Source organism: Plodia interpunctella, chromosome 7, assembly GCF_027563975.2.
Source record: "Plodia interpunctella isolate USDA-ARS_2022_Savannah chromosome 7, ilPloInte3.2, whole genome shotgun sequence".
Lineage (NCBI taxonomy): Eukaryota > Metazoa > Arthropoda > Insecta > Lepidoptera > Pyralidae > Plodia > Plodia interpunctella.
The window spans coordinates 3,951,932-3,964,411 of record NC_071300.1 but is presented as its reverse complement, the minus strand read 5'-3'; the positions used below and the strand labels follow the sequence as shown (position 1 = coordinate 3,964,411).

Below are 12,480 nucleotides of genomic sequence, written 5' to 3'. Positions count from 1 at the left end.
GTATCCTAGAAATCCACTCTTTATTGAATAATTGAATCATTAGTCAAACTTACGTTCACCCGCAATCCTCTTGATTCCATTATCACTTGTTCCACTAATGACATGTCGCAATACACATCGGGGGCGAGCTAAGTCTGGACAGGGATAGTGAAGTGATAGCAAACTGCGTGTGTTCCAGGATCACGATGGAGACGGCGGGGCTGCAGCTGCCGGGGTACCACTACATTGCTCCGAACCACATTGTGAAGGCCCCGATCCATTGAATGGGGCTCCGCGGCCAGAATTCCAGCGGCGCCTACAAGTTCTACCACACAGAGCGCACCTACTACGTGCCACCGCAATACGGGACTCTGGCTCCGATATATTTCTTCAAATGAATATCGAGACCAAAATTATCTCCAACGAGGGACGGCGAGCGATTGGCAGATCACTAGATAACGTGCTGAAACGTATGTTTACATTTGTTACGAGTTTATAAGTATTTTAGATATTCTTATATTTATTCTCCTCTGTATTAATTGGTCGGAAATGAATAGAGAATCTTGGGATAATGTGGGATGATATGCATATATTGGGAATATTGTATCAAAGTTTTAAAATGACTGAAGTTTTAAAAAAATATCGATTAATTAATCTGTGAGCGGCGAACGTGTAAAAATATATTATTATTAAAATCTCACTCGATGCACTAAAAGCATGAAAATTGTTCTGTTTTTCTGTGTTCCCCGCTCAACGGGTTATGAATTTATATCAAAGTACGCAAGTAACAAGAGTTAGCTAAGTTGATCGAATTTACTATGGATTTAAGAGGTCAAATACTCAATTATATATTGAAAAATTTTTCGTTGTAATCAGTACTGACCAGACATGAATAAAATGTTCAAAATAAGTTAAAAGAGAGCGTCGGCGTACAGTAGGTGTAGATGCGTTACTCGACCTCGACCCTGCTGGCGTAGCGTAGTGTTAGCATAGCGACAGAGTGAGAGGGTTAAAGACAATATATGTAAATAAAAATAATGGTAATAACCTGGAAATTAGGTATTACAGTAATAGTTGCGTCGCTCGGAAGCGATGCGGCGATACGAAACCGGTGGGATCAAATCCTTTAAGAAACTTACATTAAAGCAGACAGAGGCGAAGCGAACATTTCACTAAAACCTTAAAATCGTTATGATCACAAAAAAGACGTTAGTTGTATAAAAATAGTGTTGCTAAATGTGATAGTCTTCTAATTTATTTTACATTTGAATAATGAGATCTCTAACATATACTGCGAGTGCATCGGCTACTGGAAATTTTATATTGAGTAAATAATATTGGTCTAGGGATCAAAGCCAAAGATTGTTGAAGTTTGTTTAACATTAATAATGTTGTGGATTTATGCTAAATTATTCTGAGAGTAGTTAATGTTTAGTGACGTAATGTAGGGCAGTTTATTTTAACTTATTTTATCACCCTCTCCGGACTGCTCATCGTATTTAGTATTAGATCAATATATAGATAGTCCTGTGGTATTCAACGTATTTCCAAAAATCTTAAAAAAAATGCCTAGGTTAAAATAGAATAAGATAACTATAGGACCACTGTATTTGAAGGCTTTCCAAAAAGTCGTTTCTTTTATGTGCCACTACATGACAAATTGGTGTGCCAAATGTCTGAATTTGTACTTGATAACTAATTAGGGATATTATTTGAATGCGATGCAATTTAATTCGGGTAATAATAATGTTATAATTAAAATCAAGTTGATAGATGTTACAAAATGTATTCATTACACAATCCACAAATGAATGACTTATTTTGCACTCTAGATTTAAGATACACAATTAGACTTACAAAATAGCGAAACATATCCCTATTACATATTTCCCAAGTCTTCCCCTATCTTTATTTTTTCATTAAATGTAATGAATTAAAGAATGAATGTGCCAAAGTTGTGTTTACATTTACAAGGATTTGAATGGAGAATGTAATAAGATCCTATTTCGTCGATTTCGTCGACGTACAACTAGTCAAATTGTTCTAAATTAAAAAGACAAATATATTATTCTCTGCTAGTCAAAATTGTTTTCCAATTGGTAACTTTTAGGTTTTTGTATTAAAAAAAAATGAACTTTATTTATATTTTGTTTTCACCACTAAAAGTTATATCTATTTTTTATGTGGTTTCGCTTAAAAGTAAATTAGCAATAAAATTTTGATAAAATCAATTATTTATAGTCTAATGAATTGCAATTAAGAGAATGTATAGAGCTTTGTAAATTAAGTACCAGACAGGTATAAATATAGATAATCTATAGATGTAACTGAGAACAGTTCTCGAAGGCGTAGTAAGAGAATAAAAGAGAAGAGATTTGATAGCTGTGATTAAAGTTTGGTGGCACTTTTGTGCGAAAAGCTGTGTCAGTTGTCGCTGTGTAAATTGTGGGCATAGTGCGCAGGTAGTTGTATAGTGCACGCTTCTTATAGAGGATGATAAATACGGGGGGAAGGGACGCGCGCAGATAGAGCAATTTACGTTTTATATTGCCTACGAGCAATTGTAAAGAAAATACTTACATTATTTAGCTCATCAATGTTGTCACTACATGTATAATCTAGTACAATGCAACCTTAATGCAGTAGATAATGAAATGCATAATTAATTTGTCACGTGTAGCTATTACATTCAGTTATATTAGTCACTGCAATGATTATATAATCTTTATTATACTCGTATTAGAATAGTTATTATGATTCTATATTGTTACTGTTATTTTATTTGCTCAATTTTCTGAATGTTTATGTAAGCTAGGCTTCAAAATATTTAGTTTTGTTGGTTTGTTAGAATTATTGAATTATTTGGATGTTTGTGTCGAATTTTTATTGTAATTTTAATATTGTTTTTATGCATGCTGATTTGATCGACTGATATCGTATTTTGTTGGTAAAATTTCTCTGAATTACACATAGTATAAAATTATATGAAAACATAATTAAAGATCATGCACAAATTATGCATGTTGAACTGTGAATCTCAATATTATATCTATATCATCTTACTGTATTGTTACAATTACATGTACACACAAAAAATTTACGAATTCACTTCAGTGTCATAAAATGATCCTATTTTTGAAAATGTACAATTATGCATTATCCATGACAGCAAGCGAAGTTATCGTTTGAATAATTTTTGTTATTTTTTGACAATGTCTAACGATTTGTTTGAGAGAAAATGAAATTTTATTTCTGTGGTTATTTTAACATATCAGTTGTAGTCTCTTTAGATTTTCATGTTTTGATTACGGGCAAATTTACGTGACGTGTTATAAATTTATATTAGCCTTTATTGACAGGGTCTGACTGCGTTGTATAATAGTGTAATTAAATTCAATTTTAGAAAGTATGAATAATAATAATAGAGAATTTTCTTTTAAAATTTTCATGTTAGCACTTGAATTCGTAATACTTAATGCACCATTTCAAAATCCCTTTATTAAATTTTGTGGCTATTAGGATACAGGAATCATCAAATACATTATGAACAATGTGCGTTCATTTGTAAATGTCATTCGAATAAATAATAATTTGTTTGTCGATGCAATATGCATAAGAAAATATTATTTTCACGGATAATAAGCTAATATTTTGTTATCAACGTAAATAAAATCTATATCCCCATTACAGGTTTGAGACGTTTGGGTAAAAAGGGTTGTGTCGTTTGTTATGCATATACAATATTCAATATATTCGCTTTGGTCCCTCTATTACAAATTATAACTTTAAATGGTTCACTTAAATAATAATGTAGTAAAACCAGGGTATCGTATCATACAGATTAATTCTATATAAGTTCACATGATTGTACCTGTAGCTTAAACAGTGTAATCCAAATGCTTAAATAATTCTAAATTATTGTTTTCATCCTTAAATCAAGTATAGGAAAATAAAAATGCATGTTATGAACATATACACCTACATTATTATAATTAAACTGTCTTCGAGTTCTTGCAAACTTATGGCATAGTCTACGAAGTATACGAAAGTGCCAAACTTATTGCTTAATATAAAGATTTGGTCAATTTCTTAGTAACATATTTGTGTAGGCTATGCCTGATTCTGTTCAATAATCATTCAGTATTAACGTTTATAGTAATTATTGACTGAGTATAGTTAAGAATAAATTTTATGAAACAAAATCTTTCAATTGTCTTATGTTACTGCTGCAATTTCAATAGCATTTAATTTTATACTCGAGCATTCAAAGCAAAGAGGCTTTCCTTCTCAAAAGACATCAGCCTGCTATAAACCCTTGAGGTAAAAAGGATTGTTGTATGTTTTTTTTAGTACATTTTTAAGCTTGAAAGCGTTTATAAGTTCAGCTTTGCCACTCCGTACGTAATATTAAGTACATTTAATTCAGATTTAATCGATGTTACACATAAAATGTAACTATAGAAACTTCATACAAGCATGTCATGCCATATAATTTTAATTATTATGTATTATAATGAAGTCTATGTGTACAACAGTTTTGACAATATTAAACGTGCCATTATCATGATTATCAAAGCAATATGGCTGAAAATATCTTGCTTTCTCTGTATTAGGTATGTGGAGTGTTTCGTGTCTAAATGGCGCATGCTTGTGTGGACCACGTATATTTTGTGTTCTTATCACAAATAGATGTTCACACTTCATATCTTTCAAATATCAGTGTAATTGTCGACATATCTAATCGTTTTGTGAATTGAATTGATTAATATTAATGAATTATAAATGTTGTACTTACGGTTACAGTATACTGTCATGAGGTTCATTTCAATATTAATGTTTGTTTTCTTATGTTAATTCAATAAAGTGTGTAAATGAACTTTTTTTGTTTTATTCGAATGGCCTTACAAAATATCACAACACGTAATAGATTTACACTGGCCAAATTTTCAAAATATGCTCGGTACATAGATGGAACACAAACTTAAAAAATAAGATTTCGTATTTTTATTTGTGACGACCGACGACATATTAAAAACTACTTAGGTGTATAATTTATTTAAATGGATTTGTTATACATGTCACACATACCTACTTTTTTTAACTTTTTGAAAATAATAATGCGATGATAATATAAAATAATAATTGTTTTAATAATGTATTGTTCGAGTAAAGCCAGAACGGGCCGCTAGTAAAGAATAAATAAGCGTCCGTCACAAAGTAATAGGAAGGTATGACCCCTTTCTATTCTGATCGAGTTTGAAATTGCAGATCCGGAAGGATTTAGCTAAACTAGACGACAAAAGGTAGCCCACCTTTTGTCGTCTAGCTAAATCCTTATATGAGTTGAATTATCATATACATCCCGGATTTCCACGGGATCTGGAACTGGCCCGGCCTCATTACCATAACTATTTTAGAAATATGCCCACCTACAAGGAATATATTTACGTCATTCTTTTACAGGTGTATATGTACTTCGAGTATAAGTAGATACCAACCGCATAAATACCTGGCTGCCTTTATGTGTTTTCAGGTCGAAATTACATAATTTCGACTTAAGTAATTTAATTTTGGAATGCTGTTAAAAAAGTTAATTTACATACCCATTAATTTTGAGACAAATAAAACAATGGTCATTAACATATCCGGGGTGTGAGCGACCAATAAAAAAATTGTCGCTCACACCCCGTATGGATATCAAATAAGTACTGAATGAATTATGCGTATAGATATCAAATAAGTACTGAATGAAATTACGACGCATAGGAACTGGAGGAGTTACGCAATAGATAGGAATTGGTGGCGAAGTAGAGGGGGAGGCTTTGCCCAGCACAACACTACCGCAAGATATTTTAAAAAAAATTAAGTAGGTACCTATGTAGTTAATAATATAGATTTTTATACATAGGTAATCAAGCACATTATATTACATATTTTTAGATTTTTCTTATACACAGGAATCTGAATAATAGGTAAGCATGTATTGTGGCAGCATAAAAATGAAGATACAATATTTCTCAATTTCCATGGCCGGTTTTATTAACAATTTAGCGACATGTTTCAAATTGATCCGGAGGCCGTAGCTGCGGTTGAGGAGTAAAGTGCACGTAATCCAAGCAAAGCTTACAAATGTCCACATTCAAGGCTCGTGCACACCGAAGCATATCCTGAACGCGGACAGAAAAAACATATTATACCTATAATTTCAACGGACGTATTGTATACACGCATGTGTTACAATTTCATGCAATAGTGCAACCTGAGGCCTGCGCAGAAATTCGGTGTGCATTGGCTTTAAGGGCTATATTCTATGAATCCCATGTTTTTATCTTTATAACTACTTATTACTAAAAATACTTATATGTCTAGAATCCAAGCTCTCTAAGTTTTCTGAAATTATAGAAGTTAAGAACAGATACTTTGCTGCTTTAGTTAGTACAAGTTAGGCATATCTTTGACAGATACCTTAATTAAGTAGGTATCTACCTCGATATAAAAACTACGAAACCAGTGGGTAATATGACAATAATCAATTACCAATTCCACTTTGCTCTTATAAAGATAAATTTGTTAGAATTAATTAACATAGGCAGGTAAGTATTTTAATCTTCAGACTGCTTACTAAACGAGGTCGTTCGAGCTCGCCTGTTGTTTTGCCATTACGTTGCTTTCACGCGATGTCTTAGCACCCTGACCTCCGTGACTGTTATATTATTGACTTTTTAGAATTCGTAGTCATCACCTTAAAGTAGGTCACATTTTAAAGAAAGTACTTACAATAAAGTAAATACCTACTATACTTATTAGCCGAGATTTCATATAATTTCAAGATGGATAATAAGTCCAAGTTTTTCAGGAGATGTATTCGCGTTTGAAAGTAGAAGATTTATGACGTGCCAGTGTCTGGTGGCGACGACACGGCAGACGATGTCCGCAGTACGCATGCTCGCCACTGCGCCACTGCTCGCGCGCTCCCCCTGGCGGCCGTCTCCGCAGCAGTTGCGTAACTAAACCACACTCTCCTTCTAGCCGACGACGAAAACTTTCGCACCGTGCGCCGACGAAATGGAGACTCGTAAATCGAAATAAAACTTTCCCGCGGTGCGCGTACTTATATTTTTACCCTTTAAAAAATCGGGAAATTTCTAGATTTAAAAAACAGCTAGCATATGCCTTTTATTTTTAGTTTCAACTTCGGAAGTGGCGAAAAGTGAACAAATGTGAATTTTCGCCGGCAGTTTAAGTGCGAACGTTAAGTGTTGTGTTGGTTTGTTTTGTTTTGCTTTGCTTGCTGGTGGTCGGAGGTGGTTGGACGGCGCTGGTGGTGGGAATCGATACTGCGGTGGGAGCGGCGAAGGTAATATTATATTACTTCACTCTTTTAAACCGTGTATTTAAAACTACAGATTTATCTACTTAATTACAAGTCAAAGAATAAATCGTTATAATTTATTATGCTTTAAAAGTTTTTGTGCTCTTCTTAGTCTCAAAATTAGTAAGAAAAATTGTATATCCATACTTCAGTTTTAGTTTCATGTAGTTAAAAACACATAAAAAATATATACAAAATAAAAATCGTTGAAAACGCAATCGTTGATAACTCGAGTAAAAGTGCTCGCACTTTCAAAGCAATTGCGTTACCAAATTTGGGAATCGGCCAAAGTATGACGTGTGTCCTGAGAAAACTAGGTCACATAAATAGGTCTGAAACGAGCTCTATAGAGTCTACGTCATAACAGAATATTACATTGTAAATAGATAAGAAAACTTGAGAGGTTCTACGTGTAATTAATCTAGCTAGGTAACAAGCATATTCTAATACAAAGTATTCAAATTTATTTTATTCATCGAACATAAAATGTGATCTAAATTATGTATTAAGTTTACCTTCAGAAATCGCATAAACCTGATCGTTAAGTGAACAACTTTTCCAATGAACAAGCTACGAAACAGTGCTACGGCGTAGCTTCGTAGCAAAAATATTCGTAGCTCGTAGCCTTGTAGAACTGTAGCAGGATACGGTTACATAAATAATTTATATGCTATCGATTTTCTGTCTTTGTTGTATTACCAAACTTTAATATGCCATTCGGCAGCTATTAATTTGTCTGCATAATGTAATAATAATAACTATGGGGAAAAAATCAATTAAGCAGCTAATGAAGCTCACGTGCGAATTTTGTATCTGTATGATGTCATTATGAAAGAGGAAGACCAATTTCCTAATTGATTGTATCTATCTAGGTTATATCGTTTCCTTTGGTATATGTACTCGTATGTTCAAATATAAACATTCATTAAGTATGCATTAAATGGAACGTAGAAATAGATACTGATATTAAAATGAAACATCCAAACCAACAAGGTACTATAAGTTTTCTGTTAATATTAGTTATAAGACAGTTATTTGTCGTTGTACGTTTACTAGAACTATTCTCGTTGGATTAAGTATCTACGAATAGGGACCGTTAAAAATAAATGGACTATTATAACGATGCAATGTCCCTGTGTCCCACATTAGCCTCATCACGGTGCCATCCAATTTTACGATGATTACGTTACAGATATACCTACACGTATATATTCGAGAATATATTCTGGAGAGCTGTTTATAAAGGTTCATTATAAATTAAATTAAATATTTATTTTGTAATGTCATACATCAGCTTTTTAAACCGGCTTGTGTGTTAGTCTACACTGTTTTATATCGGTATATATAAACTCAAAATGTTGTAACAAAATCTCGGCCCGCACTTTGTTCTTTTACCCGTTAAAGTAACCCTTCATATCAAAGTGTTTTTTCATGTGAAACAACACCGAAGAAAATTAGGCGGTCGCCCACATAATTCCACGCCGCCATGTCCGCGGGCGTTATGATTGTCAAATGTTTGCTGATGGCTCTGCCCAACATTAATCCCATTTGGACATATTACACACCTCTGGTCTGCCACACGTCATTACATTTTACCCGAGGATAGCTCGTGTTACATAGGTACCTATACTACCGAAAAAATCACTACATTGTATAAAACAAAGTTGCGGTCTACCTGTTTCTAAACTTTTTTCTTTCAAACCACCCAGCGAATTTTGATGCAGTTTTCACTGTTATTTAGATGCGAACGATGCGAGCTTACACTCTATGAAAAATATATGTCTAATGACAAGAAAGTGTGATCTGTTGAAGTGTTTTTAATTGGAAATTAGTTATATATCTATTTAAAAATCATTTACAATAAATAACAAATTTTTTCAGTGTATAATTAAATGATCCATCTCATTTTATAACGTTGATTATACATATCTACGATCACTGACTCTGCCAAAAGCGAGCTATTAAAACATAATAAAAGTTTTAGTAGAGCACAAAAAGTTTATTATGCAATCTACAAGGTATCAAAATGTACTAGGTACATGATAAACTTTAATGTGAGAAAGCGTCTTTATGTTTGTTTCTTGCAAAAAGTTAGATACTTCCAATTAGGAACCTACTAAGTATACAACTATTTATATATTTACTACCTATTTATATGCCTAACCAAAGATTCTTAGCAATAGTTATCCGTTATGTATAAAATTATCATAACATTATTCATTCTAACAGCTCATAGCCCGTGTTTTATTATTTAGATTATTTCTGCCAAAAATAATTAAAAATCCATATAGATTTTTAATTATTTACTTTTTTAATTTTTAAGGTAATACGTAGATCAACCACGTTGAAATTCATTTCGAAATTCATACAACGATTTTGCAAAAATTCTATTTTAAATAGCTATTTGCATATGTGCATTCGATGCTAACTGCATTAAGACTACACGTACCTAACCAGTTATTTCTTTAGCAGACTGTATATCAATGAATGAAAAATATACAATAACGAATATAAAATACTTATAGATTTCTGAGAATCTAAGCAATCGTTTCAGTTATAATTCGCTGGATACGTATATTAAAAAGTTTATAATGCATTTCAAAGAATTCTACCGCTATTTTATTCTATTAAATCAAAATTATCTTGGAAAAGTTTAACTGTTATTTTGTATGATTAGATAACTTTTCTGATAAATGAATACTAGGTACCTAAGTTCTAGTAAGTAGTATTTTAGACTAGACATGAATGTAATATACATACATTACATGGATAAACAAGGCAATTTCTGAAAATTAATAATAATATTGTTTGCTTGAATTGGATTTTCTAATCTATCTAAATAAAATCTAATTCGCAATATGAAATAGAAAAAATAATATTACTTATAGCGCAAGTCTATACATAAATAACAGCGTTCGGCGTAAATAAAAAAAATATTACACACTCTATGCTGACACAGTTAAAAACTTCATTGAACCGATACGAATCTATTGATTGGTTCCTCAGTTCACCACATATGATGACATCGTCCGTGTCATGTGTTATTTTTTACTACTTTGGCAACCCGGAGGCATCGGGGATTTATGAGGGTAGTGTTATGTGTGTTGATAGTGTAAGAGCGTTCCAATTCCAGCTGTTCTGTCTCTAATTTTTTTCATGGATGGATTTATTTATTTATAATGTCATAGACAAAGAATCCTTGAAGCATTCAAGGCCTGTGTGTTACCTAGAAAACCCTTAATTTTCCTTGTAGCCTTTAAAAAAGAAATTAAGTATATTTCATTTTTTTAGGTACACAAAGAAAAATTTATGCGTCCAACGGATAAGAATCACTTCGACGATATCTGATACCATTTTTATCTGCAAATAAAGCCATGTTGCAATATTTATTTCTCTGTTTTCCTATATGTCTTTCTCTATCTGCATCTTTATTCTTTATCCGTACACCAAACATCCCGACCCGAGGCCAGTGTCGCTCGTGAATAATTCAACACAATGTCAGTGCCTGTTATGCAGTTTCACATTTTAAAATGTTAAAATAAAAAACAGTTTCAAGACGAGTCTTCAGAAATAGGACGCCTCGTGTAAAACGAGAGTGATGAGCGCGACATTGCATCGGCGTTTATTTTGACACCTGCGATTAAAAATAGATGACAACAGTGCGCGTCAATGTTACGGTATAGAATAGGGAAGTTCTAGAACTCACTTTTGTCTTTAAATTGCAACGGAGTCTAAGAAATCAAACGTACTATTCAGTGTCCTACCTTCCAAACAGAAAATTCAAGCATAGATTCAAAAAGTCGCACTTGCATGTAGATACCTATAGGTACCGCGTGACAATGCGGGTAAGTTTTGTTATATAAACTTTAACAATTTATCGTTACCTCCCACAATGCGTCGTTGAAATTTGTTAGCTCCAATTTTAAATTTAGTTTAATAGTTAGTAATCTTGCACGCATAGCTATTGTTGACAGGTAACATAAAGAAGATTTTATAATTACATCTTCTCGGATCTGAATTCTTTTCACTGCCTTTGTACCTACTAATACCCTTTGAATATCTTTAATCGAGATTAAAAGTACTTTCAGAAACAGTGAAAAAACAAATTAGCCCTTCGTCTCGGTGGACCCCATAGAGCGAGCGATCAATGATTTCCCGCTCCAAGAGTCTTTGTACGTTGCCGCAGGAACGCGTATTCTCCTCTGTGTCTCTTTTTATTTTTTAGTAACAACGTGTGTCGAGTGCCGCACTACCGGTATAAACCGGATCACTCATTAGCTACTATTTCTCTTCTCAATCACAACGAGCTCAATTGGTTTGCTTCTGACCGAGCTCTTAATTGTCAACCATTGTTATCACGAGTGGGCATAAATCCAGTAATATGGGTTAGACGACAAACAGAATTTTCAATAGTAAGGCTAGTTAGTTTTATTATTTTTAAGCTGCGAAGCCCTAAAAATAAAAGTTGTTTTTAACTCTAATTTATTACAAATAATATTCTGTCAAACATAACTGAATCGAAAAGTACTTCTTTCACGTTTCTTGAAAAGTAAATAAACTGTTCTGGAAAGTACTGTGAAACAAAACCGCCATATATTTACAGGAGACAATTGGCTCAAATAACAACGCAAACGTCGTCGGTCTGTCCCTTATTAAAAGAAGCATACTTACTGTTCCCACGATCCACATTTGTTCCACAAATAATGAGGGTAGATATCCTCGTAAGCATATCTATAGATATAACAGTCTATTCTCAAAAAATCTGAAAACCAGGCTATTGTTATTTCCGACAAAAACGTTATAAGTTTATTTGTATTTTTTTGTTAAATTATTTAGTTAGTTTATTTATTTTTTATGTACGACTTTATGTAAGTCTTATTGAACAATCTAAAAAGAAAATAGTGGAGTTTCCAAATAACTTCACTGAGTACTTATAGCAAGTATTTCAGAGTAAGTTTAGGTTTACAAACTTTTTATTATTTAATTTCCTTTCGAAGAGATAGATAGGTATATGAAGTGAAGAGCACTTACAGCACCACATACCACACATATTGTAAGTTCAAATAAAAAAACTGAACGTATTCGCAACGTACATTTCCACACTAAGTGTAGTCATGTGTGCCGAGCTC

The 12,480-nt window shown here is 32.9% G+C and overlaps 2 protein-coding genes across 26 annotated transcripts in view; both read left to right on the top strand.

The window, feature by feature from the left end:
* The window catches only part of mub (mushroom-body expressed), a 160,999-nt gene extending 156,144 nt beyond the window's left edge, over nt 1-4,855 (top strand). For both annotated transcript variants that reach the window (XM_053748009.1, XM_053748010.1), the window contains exon 15: nt 179-4,855. In XM_053748009.1, the coding sequence (XP_053603984.1) occupies nt 179-263 (85 nt within the window). In that variant the 3' untranslated portion in view covers nt 264-4,855. The remainder of the gene's footprint in view (nt 1-178) is intronic.
* A 2,066-nt stretch (nt 4,856-6,921) lies between these two features.
* Nucleotides 6,922-12,480, top strand: part of pHCl-1 (pH-sensitive chloride channel 1) — a 66,619-nt gene continuing 61,060 nt past the window's right edge. For 8 of the 24 annotated variants that reach the window (XM_053747704.2, XM_053747699.1, XM_053747710.2 and 5 more), the window contains exon 1: nt 6,925-7,336. The gene's annotated coding sequence lies outside the window, so the exon portion shown is untranslated. Of the gene's footprint in view, nt 7,337-12,480 lie in introns of all 24 variants that reach the window. The other 16 variants (XR_008404832.1, XM_053747695.2, XM_053747707.1 and 13 more) reach the window with 9 other exon arrangements.